The 15515-nt window shown below is 47.1% G+C and overlaps 1 protein-coding gene across 3 annotated transcripts in view; it reads right to left on the bottom strand.

The window, feature by feature from the left end:
• SORCS1 (sortilin related VPS10 domain containing receptor 1) overlaps window positions 1-15515 on the bottom strand; it is a 425694-nt gene that overhangs the window by 39993 nt on the left and 370186 nt on the right. For all 3 annotated transcript variants that reach the window (XM_059730193.1, XM_059730192.1, XM_059730191.1), the window contains exon 19: window positions 5918-6104. In XM_059730193.1, coding sequence (XP_059586176.1) covers window positions 5918-6104 — 187 coding nt within the window. The remainder of the gene's footprint in view (window positions 1-5917; window positions 6105-15515) is intronic.

The raw sequence follows: 15515 nt of genomic DNA, 5'->3' as shown, positions 1-15515 counted from the left end.
CCGCACAGAATAGGTAATGTCTTTTCTGACTGCTGCTGGTCCCTGATAGGACAGGACAAGGAAGACTCACTCTTACTCAATTCGACATCTGCATTCCTAAATACAACCGAACAAAAAGCACGTGGGGTTTGAAGTGCGTGCCTTGCCCAGTAGGTGGTGCTGTAATACTCCGTATTGGCGACCGAAATGGGAGGAAAATGCTTATAACAGATTTTTCCTTTGAAACTTTGGAAAAGCCATTTCATTACGACAGCTCTTCATCTGGCCCACAGAAATGGTCTTTGCTCTGCGATAACCTTCATATGCATGGGATTATTATGAAGAACATAATCTATGCAGAGAACCTTAACCTAAAAGCTGTAGCAGGACTACATTATTTTAAAGAATTAGAGCGATAGTTTAGGAGCCTGAACAATTTAAACCAACCTACTGTGATAACTCTTAGCTGGTGAGAGCTGGAGAAGTGGCTCTCCCTCAGAGCCCATTGTACATGAATGTCTCTAAGTGGTTTAAATCTTATCATCGTACCCTCTTGATCCTTCATTCCTCCTCTCTGGTCCAGTTTGGGCTTATTAAGTGGTGCAAACAGTCTTAGACTATGCTTTCTCTGCCTGGCAGAGGGAGATGGGCATGGCTTCTAGGAAAGGGCATGGCTAAAATAGCCCTGCCTGGCAATCCTCTTTGTTTCGGGGCCCTGTTAGGAGCTGGCATAATTTAAACCGATGTCATGCTATTCTACCCTGGCCCAAAGCAATCACCTTTGCATACAGCATGCAAGGAGAAAGCTTTACTGTATCTCTGTGTGCCCACATGCACACACATTTGGCTGATTGCATGTTCGCTGTAGCGGATGCCGGGAGCCGTGGTTAGTAGCTAGGCGGTGGGCAAAACGCATCATGTATCACATGGGAATGTCATCTGACGTGGGACACTACACAATTACCCACCCATCAGAAAAAGCTCATTGCACTGATGCTGTCATTAAATGGCATTTCAGGTCATCTACATGATCTATAGGAGTACCGGGCTTATTTCTAGTTCCTCTTACAAAAAAGCATTGAATTGAAGGGCCATATCAACAAAAAGACATAAATCATAGGTACAGGAACACATGACCACGAGGTCAGGAAGGAGATATCGGCCCTTTTACACATGCTCTGACATGTTCTGTAGTTAAAGCACCCCTGCCATTTTGAAAGGTGGGATGCTGAATACATGAGACGCTGCGGGCGTTTTAATTAGAGCAGCTCCAATTAAAATGCCTGCCCTGCTAAACCCACTCCAGAGCATGTGTATAGGTGCCCATATATGGTGTCTGCCCATGGACAAGCTCTTACCCTGAGGTCAGCATGGAGCAGCTTACCCTTTCCAGAAAGCTGAGCAAGCTACTTCACCGCTGTACTGGAGTAAAAGCATGCACATGGACAGTTGCTCTGGAAAACCTGCTGGACTGTACATCCAGATGCTTGCTAACCCTGCTGTCCCTTGTTTGTACCCATGCTTTTTGGCTCCTAAAGCATCATGCTGACAGACTTCAGGTCAGGAGAGGGGTGGGATTTCAGACATACTGGTGTCCTCAGCATTTCTTACTGGCCACACTCTCAGCATGGCTGCTTCAGATCCCATTGCAATGGGTCAATCTTTCCCCAGGCCAGCTACACGGAGCCCAGGCATCATAATTCAGGCCTATGAATAGTGGGGTCATACATCTCCTATGAAGGTCAACATCACAATCCCTATGTCCCCTTGTGGATGTAGCCCACAGTGACTTAGGAGCCTAGGACACGTAGACAAAATTTGACTTTATATCCTTAACAAAATAATGCTACACTGGCTCTATTTTGGTAATGCTTCCTAAGTTCCAGTAACTAAAGAAATCTGATCCGAGTTTGCTGGCCACCGAGCTATTAAGCACAAAGGGCTGAGCAAAACAAATGCGTTGTCCCTTCCACGTGTGGCTCGCATAAGAAATCAGCCATCGTTGCATCACGTGGCCTCGTTAGTTTGCAAACAAACACATCACACTGACAACTGTCCCTATGGACTCTCCCTCTTGTCATACGGCAGCTGATTACAAAACCTGCTTGCACACGGCTGTCAGAAGGTCCCCTGAAACATTACGACCAAAACAGTTCTCCATTTGTTTCCAGTGACCTTTACAAAGACGGATGAAGTGTCCCTGGCTCCAGTTCAGCTGCCCTTTCTATATCCAGCAGCGTGGACAGGAGGCTCAGAATAAGCAAGGAACTGGGCTTGCCCTCAGCAAACCAGATAAAGCTCTCTGTCTGCAATTGGGCGATGCATCGTAGTGCAATGCAACACGTAGTGCCGTAAGCAGAACTCGAACGCAGGACCTGCAGCCTGCCTTTGAGGATGGGCATGGTGCTACGCAGCTTCTTCAGCGGCTCAACAAGTGAAGCTTGCCCTTCAGGTCATGGGGCCAGGCTGTGACTGCAAAGGCACAACTGGCCGGTGCTGTGCCCTGCATGGTGGCAGCACATGGAGGTTTGCTGCTATAGGCAGACATCACCCCCTTTTGTTGGTCACTGGGCAGTGGCTAAAACCACACCGATTTTTCAGCAACACAAAATGGAGGTGCCATCTCCCGCACCCCCTGCACCCATAGCATGGGGCACCTCTGAGGCTGTTCTCTCACCACTTCAGGAAAAGTGCAGGGTGTGGGGGTGTGAGAAAGTGCACACGTAGACACTGAGACTTCACCTCTTCAGGGATAACTCGGTGGCTCCCACAAGAGAGGGAACCTCTCTCTTTTTTTGCCAAGCCAGTTAGCAATTGTAGATGGCATGTTCTTGCTGTTTGCTTGTGGATATTAAGTGGGGGATGGTTTCCAAATGGGACTCATTCTCCTATCTCCTTATACTGTACTTGACAATCTCACCCTAAATCCACCATGAAGAAAGGAGGTATATGTTCCACCTAAATCCCCCCCTGCAGTTTTGAATTGTTACAACACGGTTGGCCATCCTGCAGTATGGGCAGCTGCCATATGTGGCACATGGACCCCAGATGCTCACTAACAGGGGGCACCGAACTGGAGGCAGGGGTGCTCAGGCAAAGCAGAGTGGGGGCAGGACATACAAGCTGCATTTGCAAGGGAGTTATCAGGCATTAGCATCAAAAACCAGGATAACCATTCGCTGGCCCTGCGGCCACCATCCAATTCAGGGCTTTGTATCCATGCTCTCCATATAAAACGGTAGCGGTTGTGCGGCTAGGGAAGGGTTAGCCTGGCTCTTGGCACTGACACCTCTCTTCCAGCAGTGCCTTGCCCTTTTCCAGGTCCTGTAGCCAGAGGCTTGAGCCCTCCTCTCTCTTTTCTAATGCCCCAGGCCAAAAATGATCAGATATGCCTGGTGGGCGGTGGGGATCAGCGCAGCCCTTGGGGAAACGGATGGGGCTCGACTTGTAGCACGCCAGCCAAAACCGTTGGGCACCACTGTTCTACAGGACTACTCCTCTCTGTGCCCCCTTGCTGTGCACGGTGAACCACATCCTCCACCCAAGGGGCAGCTGTCTTTAGAGTGGGGAATGTAATCCACTGTTGCAAATGGTATATAAAACTTGCTGAATGTTTTGGCAATCTTTGAAGGAAATATACTGTGCAGGAATGTGTTAGGTGTTAATTAGAAACAATGCTTTCTGTTGCCATGGTTTCAGCAATCAAATCATCTCTTGGAAATAACATGCATTTTTTTTTTTAAAAAAAAGGTCTGCAAATGAGAAGTCTGGGTATGAACCATCCAGAAATGGAGGAGATTGCATAGGTGAATCAGGATTTTGTAGCTTGGGCTAATTTTTAAGAGTGAAAAGGTGTGAGTTCTGAATGAGAATCAGGTATCTTTGGGCTTTAAACCAAAGCTAGTTGACATATCAGGAGGTTTAGGAAAAAGGCAGGTGATCAGTTGAAAGATATCATTTTCCCTTTTTTTTCCATGTATTCTCTAATGTCAGGAATCGTGGTCCCAGAGTGACAGAGAAATACACTTTTCTTCCACCCCAGAATGGCTGCATTTCAGCAGAGGGCAAGCACTCCCTCTGTACCTATGAGCTGAGATTTTTAAAGGGGACGAGCAACTCTGCGCAACTCCCTTTGGGGAGCCTGAATTCAGACATCTGAAAGGGAGCTGATTTTTAGAAGGTGCTGAGCACTTCCCCTCTGAAAATCTGGCTTCTTTAAGGCATTTCAAAGTAGGTCCCTGAAATTCAAGGCACTCGTGCTTCCAATCCATATTGAATAGTGTCGCAGGGCACCTCGGTGCTCCTGCTCCTAGAGAGGAGAAACTGCCAGGGAGAGAACCCTGGCGGGACACTAATTAGCACAGCTGTGGGTTGCTGGGGCAACTAAGGAGAGCCAGCTGCCTGTAGGAGGCAGGGCCTGGCCCTTATAAAGCCCAGGGCTGAGGCCAAGCTGGCAGTTCCTTGCCAGCAGCCAGAGAGGCAGGAGCTCCTGCAGTTAGGATGGGAGGAAAAGCCTAAGGGCAAGTATAGCTCGCGAGAGCTCCAGAGGCTGGAGCAATGATATTGAGTTACAGACAGGAGGCTTTATGTCGTTATGGCCCAGTGCCTTATGTTTGAGTTATAGCCAGGAGGCTCGAGTTTATGTTCTACTTTGATATTACACCGGTGGTTTGGGTGAGGCTATAGGGGTTGGAGGAGGCCTCATAGGGGGCTCACGGAGCGTGAGGACCCCGGCGCCAGTGAGGGTGCATTATCCTCATAGGGAACCACAGGGGGTGGGGCCCTAGCACCAGTGAGGGTGCAGTATTTGCAGGGGGACCCCAGTGGTATGGGAACCCTGGCACCAGTGAAGGTGCAACTTGCGGGGTACATGGACCCCAGCCCCAGAGTGGGGCAGCTTTGAGAAGCCCCAGCCTGGGCACGACGAGCCCCAGAGGGGGGGCAGTGTTATTAGGAAGCCCAGTAAGGGCACAGAAAGCCCCAGAGAGGGGGCGATATTATTAGCCAGTGCGGGCACGGTGAGCCTCTGAAGAAGGACTAGTGCTGCGACAAACCCCGGAGCAGGGTAGAGTGCTGCGGTTGCCCCTGGCGAGAGGGGGTAGTGGCGTGGTGAGCCCTGGGAGAAAGGGGGCATCAGCGCGGTGGGCCCGAGAGTCGGGGGGCGTCACCGAGAAGTCCCCAGAGTGGGTGCAGAGAGCCCCATACGGGGGGCTGTATTTTAGAAGCCCGAGTTCGGGCGACATTGTAGGAAAAGCCCCAGACAGGGGGCAACACTATAGAGAAAGCCCCAGAAAGGGGCAACATTACAGGGAGGCCCCGAGTGGGCTCAGAGAGCCCTAGAGAGGGCAGTACAGCAGGGGAGGCCCCAGAAAGCGGGCAAGAGTACGTAAAGGAGGCCCGAGAGACAGGCAGTATATATATATATATATATGAGAGACATACCAGCGTCTATCCCATCAGCGAGGCTTGGGGTGTGGTATTAGGGGTTGGTAGGAGCCATGCGTAGCCCATAAGGCTAGGGTGCCTGGGGAGCACCCATCATACCACGAGACCCCCAGGGGGTCCGGGAACACACTGGGACAGACGTCCCAGCTAACCGTGCCCAGGGAGTCATAAGGCAGCCTCCCAACTTTATCTAACCATCAAAGACGTGGCGGGCGAGAATTTGAGGGTGCCCTTGGGCCGACTGGGCACGGTGAGGGGGCTGTAAGGAGATCACGGCCCTCCTGCAGGACCCCGCGGTTACAAATAGGATGCAGTTGAGCCATGATAGAGGTGTTATATTGCTCTGATGGGTCTCAACCTGGGGGAGAACAAAGGTTCATTCATTCATTGTCTCAGGAGGTCTCCTTCTAGGCAGGGAAGTCAATGCATCATCTCTAAGGGGGGGAATGGTTCTTATCAGGTATGTCATAAGCCAACAACAGTAATAACATACAAGTTACATGTAAGTACAGGACAGCGTTGTCAGATCCCAGGCTGTTGTCCACTTGCACAGCTACGCGGAATATGCCCACGTTCTGGTAGACGTGCTTGATCCCATCCTCTGTCGAACTGAGGTTGGCGTACGACACAGCGATGCCGTCTCCAAAATCCACCTGGATGATCGATCTCTGGAGGTCTCCCTGCAACGATGCAGAAGGGGAGAGATGCACAGGATGAGCAAGAGACCAGATCCTGTTCCCAGCAAAGTCACTGAGAGTGTTAATGGAAGAAAGACTGAATTAGACAGCTACCAGGTGCAGTATCACAGAGGGGACAGGACAGCTCATTGGCTTTGCAAGAGATTGCAATCTCTTTTACTCCTAGGGAGTGATAAGGAGGTTTCCTGTAAATGCCCCCAGGTGAGAGCTAGTTAGCTTGTCTGTTTGGAAGGAGCTGGCCACTGTTTCCTGCCTCATACAATCCACCCACACAGCTGACACAATGGAGGTCCTTGGTGCTATGACTTGAATAATGTTGGACCTTTAACTCCCTCTGGCCCCAAGCTGACCCTGTAGAGTGCATAGGGGTTACACCTTGCACAGCAAGTGTTTGTGGATAAAGTCAAGGATATTAAGGCTCCCAAGCTGTCCATCCAGCACTTTTTTCACAATCCTTAGAAGCAAAAAGCAATACACAGCAATAAAATCTGCCATCGAGGAACTGCCTGTACTATGCAAGTGCAGGGAGTCTATTACCTGGAGAAAGCCCATTATAGGTTTTGCTGCTCTGTGCTAGCAAATCAGCTTGCTTTTTTGCACCTCCAAACACAGCATCCAAGATATACAGCTTAGAGCTCTTTGGAAAAGCAAAGGCAGTGAAAATGAACAATGCTGACCACCTAAAACCCAAAGGACTTGGCGGTTCTGTTTCTTTACATATCACTTTACCAACAAGTGGCATTTTTAATAAGGCAGCGCTCTTTGAAAAGGACATGGGGAGGAACATGATTTATGCACATGCTCAGCAGGCTTGCAGAGAGGGCCTGTTTCTCGAGCTTTGGAAACATCAATTGAATTCTCTCGTATTGCCGTATGTGACAAAATCCCTTCCAACGAATGACACAGGCAGAAATAGCGGTAGCCGCCGTAGAGCAACAATCCAGGTGGGAGGTTGTAACTCACCTCGGCTGTAGGCATACTTGTGACTTAAAGCCACAAATGAAAGTGCCCCGTGGTGGGTAGGTTTGGATGACGGGGTGATACAATCACACTCCCCTGCTGCTGTTATAGATCTGTTATGCAGGCTGGTGTACAGAGCAGCTGCCACTTCATGCCTCCTTTGTCTGGAAGGATGCTGTTAAATGAACAGCTGGGGGAAGTTCATAGAACCGGGAGGATACTTTGATTCTGTTTCCTTATTTTTTCTAAGGTGCAATTTTTTTTTGGCTGCCTTCATACAAGATACCAACACACGCTCCTGTTTTCTGGCAGTTATAAAGGTTTTCTGGGAGTGGGGCCTAAAATGACATTTTGAGCTTGAAACTTTCATACTTGTTCTCCATCGACATATTTCTTTTTTTCAGGGGCCAGGACCGCTGAGGCTACTAAAAACCTGTTTGCCTGTACTGCAAATACCAGGCTGGAGATAGGAGAGAGAGGGCTATGTTCTTGGGTCTGTCACTTCTCTCTGGGCCTTGTTTCCCCATTTCTATCATGTGGATAAAAATACTTCCTGCTTCTTGAGGAAATAGTGAAGATAAAATCTTTGTATCTGCGGCGATGTATCACTGCGATGGCACAGGCAATGTTAGGACATAGAACAGCTGAAGTGTCCCTTACATATTAAGACAAGTAGCAGCCCCAATTGGCTAACTCTAAAATGAGTTTATGAATACATGGGAGTTAAGGATATGGTCTCTGAATTAAAATGTCCTAGACCTTAGATGCTGGAGGTTGCAAGTGGGAGAGAAACTGGAAAAAACACACTGGTCAGACCCAGTTCACTCTTTCAACATCCGCTCTCTGCCCTGTGGGTGCAGACAGAAGTGACAACTGTCCCCTGATCTGGCCACAGATAGTGGTTGATAGCTGTGACCAAACACAAGTGCGTGGCTGCAGGCTGCTTCAAAAATGGCCAATCGGGTGCCATTGCATGCGGGGTCAGGTGAAGACATTTCAAAACAGTGTGTCTTCTGTAACTTGTGTCTGCGCTGCCTCTCAGCCTGCCGCTGGTTTCAGAGTGGGAGGGGGGAAAGGGAGTGGAAGGAGTTTGGTCTGGGGTTTTCCATCCCCTGCTGGAGGATGGGGTGGGTGTATTGGAGCACGCCCCCACCCAAGTTGAGCGGGCTTCAATTCATCCATCCCACTCTCCAATGCCTGTTGGGGACCCCTAGAATGAGCTCCCTCTGCTCCCATTCCCCACTCCCATTCTGAAAACAGTGCAGGCTCTCAGGGAGCCGGCTGGAAGGAGGAGCCATTGCTAGGGGAAACCTGCTGCAAGCTCACAGCCAGCAGCTAGATTCCCCTCCACCCTGGAACCAACATTGAACTCCTGTTTGGTCCAGGGGATCTTGAAACTCAGAAAGCTTCCTGCAAAGGATTCTCAGCTACAGCATGGAGCTCCACTTCTGTCTGCACCCTGAGTGACACAGGATACAGGGCAACATGGATCTATGGTCGACTTAGTAGGTGCATCTACTTGTGCAATTACCCTGACACAAGAAACTCCAGCGCAGTTCATGCCAGAGTCAGCTTCTTCCGAGTGCAGCGATTGCATGTGCACCCAGGCTCTCAATGATTTGAGCCAGGGCGGAGTAGTCCCAGGCTGGAAGGGGGGTTGGGAGGTCAGCCCCAGATCTAGCCAGCAGGCAGCCCCCCGCACTATAGCACCCTCGTGCTCCAGCCAGCCTCGGTCACCATGTACAAGAGCACTTCAGTTTAATACACTGTAAGATAGAAACTACTACACTGTAGGATAGTACTTGTCCTGGATGGTACTATCGCACAGTGGAGTTAATTAATTAACTAAGCCCTAATATGGGCAAGCGTGTAGATGGTGACTCTTTACTAGACTAGACTTTACTGGAGCTGGACTATTCTTAATGGTGGCAGATGACAGGCCAAGGAGCAATGGTCTCTAGTTGCATCAAGGGAAGTTTAGGTTGGATATTAGGAAGAAATTTCTCACTAGGAGGGTAGTAAAACACTGGAACCAGTCACTCAGAGAGGTGGTACAAGCTCCATCCTCGGAGATTTTCGAAACCCAGCTAGACAAAGCCGTGGCTGGGATGATGTAGTTGGGGCTGGTCAAGCTTTGAGCAGGGAGTTGGACTAGCTGTGACCTCCTGAGGTCCCTTTCAACCCCTATTTTCTATGCTTCTTCTGCAGACCTAATTAGTCAACTCCGCAGTAAAGCACATGTGTAGACTCATCCAATAAGTAGCAATTCTTATATACTTACATGAGGCTTTGTTAGATGCAGCAACACCAGGAATCTGTGACAGTGGATGGAGGAATGAGAGGAATGTATAGGAAACCTTTTCAAAGAGCCAATCCTCTGCAGGATTAATGTGAAATATAAGAAGAGAGCTCAGTTCCCAATGTTTGACTTTCTCCCTTGATTTATTTCTGTGGTGGCCACCAAGCTCACTGTAACTCCGGTTACTGCACATTTGTTTAGTACTGGATTATACAAGTACTAAATAAATGCACAGTAGGGTCTCATGTGGACGTGCCCACTGAGTCTGAATTTGCTCCTGGATTATACAACAACTTCTGGCCAGGCAATATTTAGATTTCAGCATCCCCTCTCAGAGTTCCCCATGGAGAAAAGACGCTGACAGAGACATCTCCTTAAAATCTAATTGGAGAACCCCAGCTGCCACTTCCCCAGTCTCTTTCATTTCTGGTTGCCCTTTCCCATTTTGCTTTTAAACTCTTTGAACTGGAAATGAGTTTTCCATTAAGTGAGATTCAGGCTGTAACACATTTTGGAAAAGGCCACATTTTGAAAAGCTGACATTTAAAATTTGTAGTTGAGGAACGAGGAGGGGGGTATGGGAATAAAGCAGCAACCTGTGACTTGTCACATAGCTTTATCTGCACCAGGTCCATTGCAGATGGAATGGTAAGAGAAAGCCGGATGACAAATTAAAGCCCTTCCCCATGTCTCTGGGAAACAGATCCGCAGCCAGCCTGCCGTGCTGTGCCCCAGCTCAGCAGCTTGAAGGTGCTGTATTACCGAGAGTGATTTTTTGCAGTATGAAAAATATATGAAAAAAAAAAAAAGAAAAAGCTTTCTTGCTAAAACCTCTCCTGTAGCTTCTCCTAGCTTGCACTCATCATGTTGACAAGTGTAGTGGATGGGTTTCTGAATCCATGGGGTCTGGTTGGAGCAGACAGCAAACCCCTGTACTTTCTCTGCAGCTGCGAATAAGGTCATAGGAAAGTCTGGCTGGATGGGACCTCACAAGGTCATCTAGTCCAGCTCCCTGCTCAAGGCAGGATCATCCTTAACTCATCCATCCCATCCAAGTATTTGTCTAACCTGCTCTTGAACACTTCCAAGGGTGGAGATTTCACAGCTTCTCTAGGTAGCCCGTTCCAGTGCTTGACCACTCCCTGCACTAGGCCAAATCCAAGCGTCTTGGATGCACAGCAGCTTTGACCTTCAAAACTAGAAGTTTTTAATACCAATTCTCTTAGGAGGCCAGGGAAAATTTGTCTGGCAACTTCAGGTTATGGATCTAAATTCCACCCTGTATAGTAATCAAACCAGGTTATGGAGCTGGTTATAAAGGCTAGAATACCAGCAATCCGCCTGGTGTTCTTGGTGGACATTACAAATCGGTTTTAATGCATGCATCAACCACAGAACGTGATACGTCCCGGAAAAGTCGCAGGCCAATCTCCATATAAGCCTCAATCCAGCAGAGAATTTAAGCATATGCTTAACTCGGAGCAGGTGAGGAGCCGTCTTGACCACAGTGCATTGACACCTGTGGCACAGCTGAGATTTAAACACAGATACTCCACATCCCAATGCTGTACCATGAGATATAGCTCATAAAACAACAGACGTACTTTGAAACCTGGAAACAATTCTGTTTTCATATCCACGCTACTGCTTAAGAGAAAGCTGCACATGGAAATCAGCTCCTTTTCCAGGCCAAATATTCCTATTTCTTGCCGCTTACGTGATTCCAACCAGCTCTCGGGATCTTCTTATATCACCATTTGCTAAGAACAACCCACTTTGCTTGTAAAATATTGTTACCCTGTGATTACTTTTACGTTGCCATTGGTATTTTGGTCTACAAGAGATTATGGCTTGTTCCAATCAATCTAATGGGGATGCCGCCTTCCAACTTCCAATTTAAATATCGCCCAGAAGGATTTAATCATGCATATTCCCTACTAAGTGCTAGTCTTTGTATGGAAATTAAGCTGTGTCTCATTGTTTTAATACTTCAAAGTTCTTAATTTTAGTGCCATGCTTCAGATTTAATTTTAAAGTCTTCAATTATATGTTGACTTGCACCTTTTTTTTCTGTACAGATGTTTAAAATTGATTTAATTATCTTCTGCAACAGGCAGGAAACTGCCTATGTTGGATTGTCTGTCTGAATAAATCTGCCTTGCGTATTCTTTATTCAGATCGGCCCATTCCCCATCCTCCTTCATGCCCCACCGTGGTCCTATTGACCTTGAAAAATGTCCATATGATCCTAAAGCCAGATTATGGAATATTTCCTAATATTGTTCCACCTCAATGAGGCAATTATACATCAGCTTAACACAAACTTCTGCCTGAACTCCATCCTGATTCAGCCATTTACTGAAGCATATTCTTAATTATTTTGCATGGTTATGCCAATTGAGGAGCCTTCCAAGCATCTTTAAGAGAGGATATTTTCTCTTGTACTTAAAATGTGGTTGACAGTATAAGGACACACATGAAATCTAAGTTAAATAGGGCCCCTCTAACCACCACGTGCAAATTCAGCCTAGGATTTGCAAAGTAAATGATGGGTATGTCTGCATGGCACAAGGCAGCATTAGGCAGAGCTACCCGAGTGGGCACTGCACATGCCAGCCTCCAAACAGGAAGCAGTACAGCTTCATTGACATAGCACAGGCTTTGCTTGCCAGAACCTGGGTGTAAAACCACACAACTATAGCTGCAGGAGTGCAACACACATGGGCTGAAGAGTTTATCATGTCATAGGAAGGACATAAAGGCTAAAGAAAGAAACCATTTTAATCTCCATTTGCAAGTGAGGGAACTCGGACACACAGAGGTTGGAAGACTTGCTACAGTTCACCTGGGAAGTCTGCAGCAAAGCTGGGAGCAAATTCAGAACCTGTCATTTCTATTCCATTGCCTTACACAAGATCAATTTTCCTTGCCCATTTGAAAACAAAAAAACCCCAATGTTACCCTAATGTCACTTCATCTTTAGTCTTAGCAGCATAAAATAGAGGCAGACCAAGGCTTTCTCCCAGTGGAGTGATGTTGGCGAGAGGAGAATCAGGCCCTGAATATCAAAGCTTTTTCGCTGTCATTTTATCGAGATAAAAAATAAATTAGCTAAAGCAATTTCTGTATGAATTATCTGTAATGAAACAACCAAAGCCCAGAACCTCTCAGCCCTTAATGTATTTACCATCCATTTGCTCAGCAGAGATGTATGAGCAATCGGGTGAGACAAGTTTTAAAGCTATTCTGTTAGAAAGCGTTGTTCCGAAGGCCACTGATTTTAGCACCACTTCAGAAGCAATTCTGAAAATGCTACAAAAGTCTGATGTTCCTTATGCAAACTGATTGGTTTTGTGACAGACAGGCTGCATACATGAGCGAGCACGGGGTGGGGTAGGGGGAGAAAACTCCACTGAAACACAGACTGTTTAATGAAGTGCTTGTAACTTGTGCAGGGCACTTGCTAAACTCATCAGGGGGGTTGGGCCAAAAAAAAAAAAAAAGTGAGCTGGGAAATGTTCTTGTCGCTGTAAGAAAAAAATAATTCATTCACAGCCACAAGTAAAATCTGTTGCAAGGTTATGAAATGGCTCTGTCGCTGAATGCCTGAGTCTATCTGGAGTCAGCCCTATGCAGTTAGGATTGTCTCACTAATCTCCCAGACCAAGGACAAAGGAAAGTCATTGAACTTTGATGGGTCACATATAAGGAGGAGCACCTTGAGACAAGGGAGTGGTCATGTCCTAGATTAAACCAATTTGGTCCTAAGGGGGGATGGAGTTTGGGCAGCACTAATCTCCCAACAGGAAAGTGGAGACATCAAATGGGTCTTAAAAAACCCAGAAATTAAGGGAGAAGGGCAGCTGAGGTCCATTGGGTAGATGTGATATCGGTCCATTGGGAAGATGTGAATCTTTTATTAGACCAACTCAGCAGTTGGAAAAAAAAGTTCTTGGCAAACTTTCGGGTGCAATCACCCTTCTTCAGGCATGGGCAGTCTCTGCTGGACTGCGATCTCCAAGGCATGAAACAAGCTCAAAGTGTGACAGGAGGTCCATGAGAAGGTCCGAGAGAAGGAAAAAATCAAATGGACTTGTACAGAAGAAGAAAGCTGGAGGAGAACACAAGGCTTGCTTCATAATTGAAGAATTGTGTCAAATGGGTGGCCAGGCAAGGAGGAAGAAAAGCTGCTCTACAAGAGGGAGAGAACAAGAGTCCATGATCCAGAGGAGAAGCCAGGTACAGGGACACATATCTAGATGCCTTAAAGGCACTTTTAGCAGCCAAAAGAGCACTGTAGAGCAGGGAGGAAACTGTGGTGGAGGAATCCCTACCCATGCCTTATTGTGCTGGCTACATCTTCTTGTGGCTACATGTCTCTTGTGCTAGCTAAAGTCAGGAGTAAGTGTTTTTTTAATGTCTATCTGTTAGCTATCATGTCTCCCTGAGGTGCCAAACTGGAAATTCAGAGCACCCAGAAGGTTGGAGCTGTGGGGATGGGCGTATTTAAGGTACTGCTTAGCCTGGTGTTAGCACTTGCCCAGGGAAACTAGGATTCACAGATTCATAGATAGGGTCAGAAGGGACATCAGTAGGTCATCGAGTCCAACCCCCTGTTCTGGGCTGGAAAGAGCGCTGGGGTCAGATGCCCTCTGCTAGTCTAGTCTCCTCTTGAAGACCCCCAAGGAAGGGGAGAGCACCACCTCCCTTGGAAGCCCATTGCAGGTTGGGATATATGGATCCCATTTCTGAGAAGGTGACAAACAGAAAGCGTGTGCCAGGAAGTGTGCCAACGGGGGCAGGAAGAGGCCATTCTGCAGCCTGCTCAGGCCAAGAGCACATGGGTCCAGTGTGATGGGATGAAAAGACAGTGGCCTGGTGAGCATCTAGCTGGAGAAAACTCTCCCCAGGCTGTGTGACACTGTCATTTATCAGTCAGTCCCACGCACAATGAAACCCCTACCTGGTACTAAAGCAATGTAAATGTTAAGCCATTCTGATAAACATTTATTGATGGCCTCTTGCTGCTTTCTTCCACGTCAGTGACTACATCCAAAGGCAGATGAATTCAACTGGGTGAAATCTTTCCCATAATTAGACTTTTAAGGATGTTTGTTTCAAGCTGAGTTTTATTAACATTTTTGGAATAAGTTATTCATAAGCTGTTCCTAAGAAACATTTTAAAGTAGCCAGAAAAAAAAGTGACAGGAAAACTGGTGGGCAGATGCATCCTGGAATACTTATGCTACATTAGAAAATGTGTTTTTTTTTTGGTTAAGATCAATCATGTTTGTTATGACGTTACCACTTGTAATTTGTCTCCAGAGAAACGGCATAAGTGCACATAGAAGAAAAAATAGGTTTATATGCTCAGCAAGTGTAAATTAGATAAGCTCCATTAAAATCAATGGAGTAACGATCCTGAGTCATGATTTGGACCACAGAGGTTTCCTCCCAGGTCTTGAGAAGAATGGACAGGCCCTCGAGAGGTTCTCCCATTTCTTCATTTCCTCTGAACACCAATTTGTGATTGACAATGACAATGAGATTCCTCTATCCTTGGCATATCATCACAGCCTGTTTTTGAATTGCTTTTCCTTACTCCTCTTTGTACATCCTCCACTGACACGGCTATGGTATCAGGCAGATATATTCCAAAATGCTGGGTTTGATCACCATTGTGAAGCTAATGGGACCCAAGACCTCCAGGGCTCTGATGCCCACTGTGTGTTTATAGGGTGACCTCATGTTCTTCGCTGCTGGTGTTTGCTATTCCCTCTTTTTCTTAGTCATCCTGTATATTAAAGTTAATCCCCTTTTTTAGGGACATTCGTGAGTTGGCATACAAAGTCCTCTCTTCTCCCCAGTCTCAGATGGCTCCATACATAGGGTGACTAGACCTAGAAAATCAACAGCTGTACAGATCTCAGACGTCTCTCTCCTTTGCTCAGCAGCTTTATGTCTTTTTTGCGCCTATTTCTAGTTCTTTGGGGTCAAAGGGAATACTGTATGAACACAGACAGCTGGAAAGACACAATACATGGCGTGACGATAAGTACCAAAGGGCTTCAAACACATGCTCTCCAAGGGCAGGGGAAGCTCTTAAGAAGCAAAGTTGTATGATGGGAACTCAC

Source organism: Alligator mississippiensis, chromosome 6 (assembly GCF_030867095.1).
Source record: "Alligator mississippiensis isolate rAllMis1 chromosome 6, rAllMis1, whole genome shotgun sequence".
Taxonomy (NCBI): Eukaryota; Metazoa; Chordata; order Crocodylia; family Alligatoridae; genus Alligator; species Alligator mississippiensis.
The sequence above is the reverse complement of the archived record's forward strand: the minus strand, read 5'-3'. Positions and strand labels throughout refer to the sequence as shown.